The 11,739-nt window shown below is 36.1% G+C and overlaps 1 protein-coding gene across 1 annotated transcript in view; it reads left to right on the forward strand.

Annotated features, from left to right (window-relative positions):
- Positions 1–211: 211 nt before the first annotated feature.
- LOC121381159 (tetraspanin-7-like) overlaps positions 212–11,739 on the forward strand; it is a 19,116-nt gene continuing 7,588 nt past the window's right edge. The window contains exons 1-4 of the mRNA XM_041510332.1: positions 212–693; positions 5,113–5,200; positions 7,697–7,906; positions 9,742–9,816. Coding sequence (XP_041366266.1) covers positions 5,126–5,200; positions 7,697–7,906; positions 9,742–9,816 — 360 coding nt within the window. The 5' untranslated portion in view covers positions 212–693; positions 5,113–5,125. The remainder of the gene's footprint in view (positions 694–5,112; positions 5,201–7,696; positions 7,907–9,741; positions 9,817–11,739) is intronic.

Here is an 11,739-nt window from a genome sequence, read left to right on the forward strand (position 1 = left end):
ATCACTAACTCTATTTATTATAAGTATTTATAATGTTCTTTATTCGTGACAGTGCCAAAGGAAAGTCCTACCAAGCCTTTTTTATTACTCCCACGAGTGACTGCTTAATTACTGGTTTGACTGTACATAGCATCACACAGTATATATACTGCATTTATATTTATAGTATATGAATGTACAGGCTGCAACATAACAATTCGTCGAAACAAAATGACTCACAACAGCGTGTTGATATGATAATCTACGAAAACGACGACAGTCACGGTGTGTCAACAGCCTCAGTCACGACGTGTAAACCGAAATCACTGGACAGCTGTGACGAAGACAGAGTTACCCCACCTGGTGAGAAACCCGCGGTGTGCCGGCAGGATCAGGATACGACCGCACGTCTAATAACAAAGTGTTATTATTTCGCGCTCTACCACTGGATGCATGTAGTACGCTAACAGGTTCAGCTGCTCAGGTACGACGATCAATAGACTCTCAATACATTTCCGCTCTGACCTCCTATCTACAACAGGGTGTATAGAGTAGCAGGCATGCCCGGGTGATCACCGACCAACTCACCCGGTGGACAACACATTCCTGGACTATTTGGTTTTTTAAAAATACGTCACGCAGTTGGTCGTCCGGTCACTGTCGTCTGCTTCTTAGTTTGAATTGTGTCGTCTGCGTTCAAGGAAATTCTCGCAGGTCAGTGTGTTTATGTAGTTGGTTTAAAGTAGGCGGGTTTTTCTACGGCTGACAACTGTTTGAAATGTTTATATGTATAACACATCTTGTTGTGTATCTGTGACTCCGGTTGCTATAAATACATGTATGCGTATTGACGAAAGTTAGTCGAGTGGTTACATTATTCTTTTAACAGTGATCGGCTCAAGGAAATGTTTCTCTTTGGTCCACACACACACACACACACACACACACACACACACACACACACACACACACACACACACACACACACACACACTATCATCATCATCATCATCATCACACCCACAACATCCATGCCACCCCAACTCCAAATAATATAATATAGATATGTATGTAGAAAGATAATTAAGGAGGCTAGTAGGTATTGTATGTATGTATGTATGTATGTATGTATGTATGTATGTATGTATGCGAATGCGTGAATGAGTATATGTGTGTGTATATATGTGTGCGATTTTGGGTAGCAAAATGTTTGATAAATTTGAGTGATTGTACTCACATCATCATCAGTAATAAAAAATCTCACTCAACTAGATGTGAAAAAAAAAATCACAATTTCAAGCAAGAAAATAAATTTAGACAGAAATACGCTACTTTATTATTATTAATAATAATAATAATAATAATAATAATAATAATAATAATAATAATAATAATAATAATATTATTATTATTATTATTATTATTATTATTATTATTATTTATAAAATGTAAGCAAACGAAAAGCCTTTAAAATAGCCCCACCGCGTGATCTGGGCCAATAGTACAGCACATGTAAACGAAAGGTGGTCTAGACTCCAACACCACCTGTTAAACTGACTGACAATTGTATTATTCACCGCACATTATGCTAATCAATTCTTAAACACATATAAGCAAGTGCGAATAGAGCGTGGGAAGGCTGATGGTTTCAATAAATGAATGTAAGTGACCTTTTATTATATATATATACCTGAGTAAACATTAAACTAAGGAAATACGTCATAACAATTTTAAAGGTGCCGTCTCAAAGTTTCTACTATTTAGCTATTTATTTAAGTTTATCTGACAGATAACAGTGTTTTCTTCATATAATCTTTGAATAATTAATTCAAGAATACTAAAATTGTAATGAATTACAGACACACACAGACACATACACACACAGATACATGCACACACATACGCACACACACACACACGCAAGCAGAAACAGAAACACACGCACATACACACACACACACACACACACACACACACACACACATATATAAATATATTACAGCATGGTCTAAAAACGTCAGCACCAATGAAGAACTGTAACCTGATTTATTTTAAAATAAAATAAATAAATAAACAACAACATTAAGATCATCAACAACAACAAAACCAAATTACTCATATATTTTTTCAATTATATATTTAGAATAACCGGTAACGGTCTTGGAATATCGAATTTTACTTCAAGTCACCGTTAAACCTGATTACGGTAAAGCCGATATCTTAAGACAGTAACAGGCTATGTTTATTTTCCCTGCCTCATCGGCTACTGGATGACAAACATTTGGTAATTAAGTAATGACCATACATAGAGGGCCAGCCCCTTGGTGTATACTACTAAATCAAATTGCACAATGGCTAAATATACTACATAAAGGTCAAAGTACATCGATTAATTAATTATCGTCCATTGGGTGTCAAACAATTGATATTGATAATTCTGTCGAATAGTCTTCAGAGAAAAATGTAGTTACTACATGCAATGCTCCAATCAGCATAGACATTATACACCATAGAGTATATAAATTCTACAACCATTCACTCGTAAATAAAGCACAGATATTGGCGTTATGCTACTAGTTTTGAATAAAATAGGAAGCTTTTTCAACAACCTAGTTACATACCAAACTAATAATATAGTAGCACTCCACATATGTTTCAAGCACAACAATAACTAGCACAAAATAAACAAGCACAAATTAAGTACAAACTTGCTAACCTCAAAACATTGCACCTAAAAATCAATGGAATGTTAAGTTGTAATTAGATTAAAATAACTTGAAATGCATGTCTGTACACCTCTAGATCTTAGCCAAGTACTGTAAACATTACTGCACTAATGGTGTGATGAGAACAGACAGAAAACCTGTTATGCCCAAATGAGTGAGATTTAAAGCTTAGCCTAGGGTCTAACATATTGCTATTTCGAGTCCTAGTGATGTTCCAATGATCGATTATAATTTAACATTGATCGGTCGAGCTCTACCGATTCGATGATCAGTATTAAAATTCCATAATCAATATTCGCAAAAAATTTAATTTGTAATTGTTCCTTCAGTTTACACAACCCTTGCTGCTAATCGAAAAGAGTAGCCCATGAAGTGGCGATAGCGGATTTCCTATCTCAATGTCTAATAAAAAGTTGTCCCCCCCCCCCCCTCTAGGATTTTGATCAGGGTACAGCCCTGAGAGGACATTGATTTATTAACCATCAACCAATGAATATGAAACATTTGGATAAATTTGACTCGTAGTATTTAAATGAAACCCATTAGCAGAAAGGAATCTTTTATATGCACTTTGCCGCAGACAATAAAACTTGGAAATTGATAGTTCATACATGTAAGTATATAACGACTTCCTACTTAGTGCTGACAGTAATACATGCAGTACCTAAGTTAACATTGTAATGTCAATATTTGTTCACTTAGTTGCTGAGCGTCTGTCCTATTTTTGTTCTTCCTTGTACGAAAGACTACGTGATGTTTCCCGCTTTTCATTCATAGTACAAACGAGTGCTATGACTCAACTGCACATCAGCTATCTTATAGGTAAATGTACGTTCCAACAATGTGATTTGTTATAACGATATGTGACTCGTAATGAATTGCATTGAAAAAAGGAATCCCGTTTAAGTGTCTTTATTATAACGATGTTTGTTGCTCATAAATTGTTAATGGGTCATCTATTTAGTGCAAGAGAAAAGACAAAAATATAAATAAAGTATCGTCACGACCTGCAGAAATGTATTTTTGTGTGTCTTTTGATCAATTCACATATAGACTCACACAGGCAGACGCACGAACGTCAGAAATGACAGTAATCTAACTTAACACCTGTATCAAAAACACTCAGCAGCATATACAAAGCTATCGCATGGTATTTATCAGACCACTTCAAGTACTCTTCATGTTTATTTCCAAAAGATAGGTAATAAATATATGTCCCATGCATTACATAAATCTTTATACATAACATGTAATATTATGCATGCTGTAACTATCTCTAGAAAACGATTTATAATAACTTCAATAATGGAATTAACTGAGTGTTATTTCTAATAACAATATTAGCTAATACATAAACATTTGAGTATTCTAGTTTAAAAAAACGCCAATTATAAATCACCAAAAAGCTGATACATGTTATACATTATGCCATGAAAAATATATACATTTGGTTCCCTTTAAACGGCTTTCATTAATTATTAAATAGTACGAATTTCTTCGCCAGTATTCAGACAAAGCAGTGATTTGTAGGTCATTCTCATAAATGATTCATAACTTATATTACAATCTGTCTTGTTCTGATATAAAAAATTAGCTTTTTGGGGGTAAATCAGGTAAATCAAACACCACACAACCGAACTTGGTGTCATTATAATGGAAATATTTAATAATCGTCCATCCATGTACATTACCTCAAAAATGTTTCTATTTCGAAAAATATCTCTGGGTGCTACACCATTCTCGATACCGACACGTTTTCCTTACAAACGACACCCATTTATTTATTTCGCATGCATGGTGGTGGTGGTGGTGGTGGTGGTGGTGGTGGTGTGTGTGTGTGTGTGTGTGTGTGTGTGTGTGTGTGTGTGTGTGTGTGTGTGTGTGTGCATATTACCAGAGATATTTATTCCAATATGTTGTGTCCTGTACTAGGTTTGATTTATAAAACTAGTCTGTGAGTGGCTGTCATCTGAGTGGTCCAGTAAAGGAGGCACTCGATAGAGATCCATGGAATCAACCGCTATTTTGCCAAACTCCCATTCGACTCTGCATTGTGCAGAGATACATTCTTGACTATTAATAACGGTTTTGTATTTCAGTTTTGTTTTACTCGTGCCCACAACTGACAGACAAATTGTTCGTTAAACTCTCACTCCAATTATAAAACATACACCATCACTAAACACAGGGCCATTACAATGCAGGTGATACCTCCCTACCACACCATCTCAGATTTCCTCATAATTATTTAATAGCTGGATTCTAGTATGGCACCACATTTAAAATCTAAAACAGGTTGGACCAGTTAACAATAATGAGGGAGTTGCAGGACATTTGCTCAGGCATAACATGTGAAATAATTTATCGAAAAAAGTGTTTATTTTCTATATTGTTTTCTCTGCTGCAGGTCGTAGTGCATCATGGGTAAGCTGGGTTTGGATTGTGCGGGGAAGACGGCCAGATTTCTACTAATTCTCTTCAACACGATATTCGTTGTGAGTACTACCGAGTTAATCAAGAACTGATTAATTATTCATTGATGTCTTCCCACCGCAGGCATAATGATTACACTTTCTTGTACCCTGATAAATGACGACATATATGCTTTCTCTCTCCCTTCCCCGGCCCCCGTGGCTTGAAGCTGAGAGATAAGATGGATCCTCTTGATTACAACTAAAATATACAACCCCCCCCCCCCCCCACCCATCCCCTGCCTACAAAACAACAACTGAGCTATTTCATATGAGTCACCTTTTGTCCCACCCAGAACACAAGCTTTAAGAGCAAATGTCAGAAGACAGAACAGATTTAATCGGCCTCGGAGACTTCTGACATAAGGCTGGTAGGTACCGATTTCGCAGCCCAGTACCGGCTCCCATCCAGAAAGTGTTTTAACAACTAAATGGGTAGGGGTAAGACAATTACACCGACTTTTCGCTCACTAACAACTGATCACTTGTGGACAGACAACCCAGATCGCTGCTTGAACCGTAATTGGATATAAGCACGAAAATAAGTTGAATTGAATGAATGAATGAATGAATGATGAATAAATGAATGACAACTAATTTGTAGAGATAAACTGTGTATATTTGTACAGCACTGAACTTAGGAATAATTACTAAATTACACAAGCTTGAATTATTGTTTTAGTTTTAAAAATATTGACAATAAAGAAAGTGTTCCGGACGGGACAAAAATATAAAATGGCCCAATAAAAGCAACAAATCAAATATTGTAGAAGTATGACATTTAATGAGAGAGAGAGAGAGAGAGAGAGAGAGAGAGAGAGAGAAGAGAGAGAGAGAGAGAGAGAGAGAGAGAGAGAGAGAGAGAGAGAGAGAGAGAGAGAGAGAGAGAGAGAGAGAGAGAGAGAGAGCACAATAGTAATATGTATCTTTTAGGCTCACATAATTAAGATTTACCTAGTTAGTTATGATTATTTAATGTACGTGTGAAAGTAGGTCGCTTTCTTGTACATCTTACGTTATTTAAAATGACGGCCCATCGTGGAATTCAAACGTCACAGAACTTGATACGATATCTTCCTTAATCTCGGGGTTGAAAAACAGGTTACGATAGCATTCTCAATTTACTATCATTAAGTTTTAGGTTTACATTTTGCATGAGTCAAAAATCGACGAATTAATTAAAGGGACAGTCATTGCAAGATGTTTTCCAACTAACAGTCTTTTAGTTAACTGTAATTACATATTAAAATGATTTTCTTGTTTAGAATACCAATGTATTTGTGGTTGTGTGCTACTATTTGCCGCAATAATTTCTTATTTAATTTGGTAATATATATTTGTTTGTACTTACAAAATTATTGGGAGATAAAATCCGCCCTGATTGACTTCAAACATTAGAACGACCACAAACACCTTATTTAAATAAAGCAGACACTAATATTGTAAATAAGAAAAGGTATTTAATATGTAATTGTCATAATCAAAAAGGCTCTGTTAGTCTGAAACATCGTACAATGGAAGCAAACTCAGAATGAATGGATGAATGAATGAATGAATGGATGGATGGATGGATGGATGGATGGATGGATGAATGAGTCTTTACTGGCAACATATTCATGTACTTCTATGCCTAAAATACAGGGCCGTACATAGCATAAACTAAGTGGGGGAGGGGCGGGGCAGTAAAAAAGAACCATGAGATATTAATACTGGTATACAGTTTACTTCAGCTAGACATAAAGGGCACTTTTAAACCAAAACCTTTTAAACTTATGTTGTTTGAGGTTGGTAAAATAATTTTTACTCATGAGTTACTTAGACCACAAAACATGCACTCGTACTCTTTAAGCACTTGGTTGTAGAAATAATAACAAAGATTTGTCTGGCACTGTCTAACGCTGTGCCATGTAGGTAGTACTAAACCAAATAACTTCCGGCTGGGTCAAAGTTCGAGGTGCACCCAACTTTTGATAGAGAAGTGAACACCGTAAGTCCTGTGATTGGTTATAAATGTGAGTGTGTTGGTTGTAAAAAATAATAGTTTCATCTGGGTAAAACAAATATGCAATTTTATTTCATCTAGTACCAATGTGTCAAGTAGCTTGAAACATGTATGGGGTACCTGTAAAAAAAAAAAAACTCGAATTTTGTGCAGAACTAGGGTAGTCGTAGACGATACCCGTTATCTCAGAAACGAGCAGCTTGACCCCCAATTTTTTCTGATTCACTTTACGTGTGAGGGGTGGTAGTATTTATATCCGTGGCGTTTATGTCGATTGATACGCTACAGGTAGGAGTTTTAGCCACATATGTTACTATTGTCGTCAATGGGATTTGATTTGGTAGTATACACTACACATGATGCAAAATGGGCCTCAACACACAACCTAGTTGCTGAATACTAAATAATTTATTTAATTGTACTGTGTGTATAGTTTTAGGAATTCTTCTTAAAACGATAGCAATTCTAAATTATGTTGTAATCTTTCTAGTTTCGTTTTGTTCTTTTATTTCGACCAGCTGTCAGGAATAGCTGTCTTGGGTAGTGGAATATGGCTGCGTGTCGACCCCAACGTAGTACAGCTCCAGAGACTAGTGGAACTTAACACAGACACCAACTACTTAACAGCCGCATCTTACGTGTTCATCGGGTTTGGTGGTGCGGTCCTATTGGTTGGTGTCTTCGGATGTTGTGGTGGAATCCTCAAGAACAAATGGCTTTTAGGAGTGGTAAGTTTCTCTTTTCTTTCTGAAACACCAAATGTTAATTTTCCGGTCTTTTGTAAGTAAAGTGCATCGTTTTTGTGTTGTTTTAATAGAAGCGAATAAGAATGGTCCAGTCATATGGGAGGAATATATTTCTAAGTTCTGGGGCAGATCCAAGGGGCGGGGCTGGGGAGCTGCTGTCTCTAAATAAATTAAAAAATTAAAATAATGTGGGTTTTTTTTTTTTTTTTTACCGACACCACTAAAACACATTGATTTATTTACCATCGGCTCTTAGATGTCAAACATTTGGTAATTTTGACATATAGTCTTAGAGAGGAAACCCGCTACATTTTCCTCCCATTAGTAGCAAGGGATCTTGTATATGCACCATCCCACGGCCTTTGACATACCAGTCGCGGTGCACTGGCCTGAACGACGGGTATCAATCTTAGACCGACCACACATCAAGCTACCGTTTTACCACTGGGCTAAATCCCATTCTTTTTAAAAAAGGAAACTAATAACTGTTCAGTCGTATGTTAGTAAAACGTTATTATTTTTTTTCCCTTTCCCACATTTTACCCACCTCAGTATTAAAATGATAACATTGAAAATGTCTCAGGATCTAGGTGCGGATCCAGAAAATATTTTGCTGGTGGAAGGGGTGGATGAGGTGTGGGGTGGGGGTGGGTGCGGAGTTGGGGGTGATGGACTAACGGGGAAAGGGCACATAAACCAACTTGTCAAAAGGGCATTTCAATGGGGGAAATTAAAAGAGGAAAAAACGTTGACGGGTCCCATGATCCCCTCTGGATCCGCCTCTGAAATCGGTTTTAACACTCTTAACAGAACAGCATCTCTCAGACTCCACCTAGCTAGTTCTCAGACCAAATGTTGATAGACACTGACTCTATAGTTCGTCCCATCATTCTATAAAACTGTTGTTTTTTTGTAAATAATTTCAGTTTGGTTTGACGTATGAAGACAAGTAAAGGCATTTTGGAAATAATAAAACATACTCTCTTTTTTGTGTACAAATTACAAACCAATTGGTTCGTATATAAATAATTTGCAGTAAATTCCATAGCTTGAAAAAGGCGTTTTCTGTGGGACGGACTCTAGTTGTTAGACAGTGTAAAATATACAGGACAACAAAAGAAACGCAAATATTAATGTAGTTTTCTTGAAACGTATTCAGTTTGAATCTATTTAGTTTGTATCTTTGTCATATGGACATTTTATAACCATTTGGACAGCCTATTTACCGAACTTATTGTATCATGAAAATATATAATAAAATATTCGCTTTTCTTTTGTTATTTTGGTGTATTTTCAGTTGTTACAGCTTCTTATTGTCGAATCACTCATAACGTCTTACTTAAATTATATATGTTTTCAACTGCAGTATGTTTCTGGTGATTCTGTTATTTGCTATAGTCTGTCCCATCATTCTATTAAAATGTGATTTTTTTGGGTAAATATTTTCAGTTTGGTTTGACGTAAGAAGAAAATTAAAAGTGTTTTGGAAATAACAAAGAAATACAATTTATGTGTGCAATTTACAAATCAATCGGCTTGTAAATTAATAACCTATAGTAAATTACATAGCATGAATAAAATGCGATCCCTGTGGGACGGACTATAGAAGCAATGAAATGAATAACGTATAGTAAATTACATAGTGTAAAAACAATGTGATCCCTGTGGGACGGACTATAGAAGCAATGACTGCAAGGACTGTTGAGTTTGTTCATACTCAAAGCAGCGAATAGTCATTATAAAGTTCTCTGACCTTTGACAAATTAAATCTAAACGCTGTGTATGTAATTCAGAGTGAACTTGGTTTTTATTTTCAGTACATCGCGTTGCTAGTTCTGATTTTCATCGGTGAGATATCGGCAGGTATCATAGCAGCTATTTTCAGAGCAGAGGTAAGAACACAGCTGAAATAATCAAAATAGATTTGGACACAGTTTTGTCAGTTCAGTACAGTAAAGATCTAAATATTGGGCAAGTTGAAGGAGACATTAATGTTTTGTCACTTCAGTACAGTAAAGATCTAAATATTGGGCAAGTTGAAGGAGACATTAATGTTTTGTCAGTTCAGTACAGTAAAGATCTAAATATTGGGTAAGTTGTAGGAGACATTAATGTTTTGTCAGTTCAGTACAGTAAATATCTAAATATTGGGTAAGTTGAAGGAGACATTAATGTTTTGTCAGTTCAGTTCAGTAAAGATCTAAATATTGGGTAAGTTGAAAGAGACATTAATGTTTTGTCAGTTCAGTACAGATCTAAATATTGGGTAAGTTGAAGGAGAAATTAACGTTTTGTCAGTTCAGTTCAGTAAAGATCTAAATATTGGGTAAGTTGAAGGAGACATTAATGTTTTGTCAGTTCAATACAGTAAATATCTAAATATTGGGTAAGTTGAAAGAGACATTAATGTTTTGTCAGTTCAGTTCAGTACAGATCTAAATATTGGGTAAGTTGAAGGAGAAATTAATGTTTTGTCAGTTCAGTTCAGTAAAGATCTAAATATTGGGTAAGTTGAAGGAGAAATTAATGTTTTGTCAGTTCAGTTCAGTACAGATCTAAATATTGGGTAAGTTGAAGGAGACATTAATGTTTTGTCAGTTCAGTACAGTAAAGATCTAAATATTAGGTAAGTTCTAGGAGACATTAATGTTTTGTCAGTTCAGTTCAGTACAGTAAAGATCTAAATATTGGGTAAGTTATATAACTTTTAGAGTTTATCCTCAAGACTCCAATAGAGATGTTAGACTTTAACGTCATGACAATGCTGTACAAATTGCATACACGTGACGTTCTTAAATATTTGAGTCTAGTCTATAGTTTCATAACCACTGGCCCAGGAAAACGAAAATATATTCCTCACTAATGTGAGAAAAAGCCAATGAAGTATGGAAAAGAAATATCAATCGACAGTTTTCTTAAACTGATTTGATGTGGTATTAAATCTTCACCATCCAGTAAATACACCAGGATATGACATTGGTCATGTTGGTGGTGATGTTAGAGTTATCTACTCAATGTTCGTCGATGCTAAGCATTCTTTTACACACCACACAATTTTATGTGCTTTATAAGGTGGAAACCGGCGTGATTTAGATGTCTTCAGCAATGGTTAGGCATCATTTAAAACCCACTAAGGAGGCACAAGCCATCGGTTTGCTTCAAGGAGAGATGTCACAGATTGCAGTTGCTATAATTTCCATGGTCTCTGCAAGGTTTTAACAAACTGAGCTAATTCATTCGGGTTGTCCAAGAGTAACAACACTTAGTGAAGATCGATTATTAGAAAGAAGAAACAGATTTTCACTCAGACGGTTAGGACAGAAGACCACTACAACGCATCCCACATCATCATCGACAGTTGCGAATGCAATGAGAAAGGCAGCATGTCAGCTAGAGGGTTAACCGTCGAAGACGAGTTCGTTTTACGGATGAGTCAAGATTCTGTGTGGATTTTAATGATGGACGATATAAAGTGTGGACAGAACGCTTCACAAATTATACCATTGCCCAAAATGATCGTTTTAGTGGGGGCGGTTTTATAATTTAGGTTGCTATCTGGTTTGACAAAAAACTGATATTGTCATCACCAGAAGCGGTGCCACGACTGATGTGAGATAAAAGGATCAATTCATACCTATAGTCGTCCCTCCGTAAGGAACAGATTTCATTTTCAAAGACAATAACGACCGATCCTTTCCGCTCACAAGTAGTCATGGTTGCACTCCAGACAAACACTACCACTCACGTGGATTTGCCTGCACGTTCCATTGATTTGATTCCTATAGAACATTTCCGGGACTTCCTTGAGAGGCGTG

This window comes from Gigantopelta aegis, chromosome 9, assembly GCF_016097555.1.
Source record: "Gigantopelta aegis isolate Gae_Host chromosome 9, Gae_host_genome, whole genome shotgun sequence".
NCBI lineage: Eukaryota > Metazoa > Mollusca > Gastropoda > Neomphalida > Peltospiridae > Gigantopelta > Gigantopelta aegis.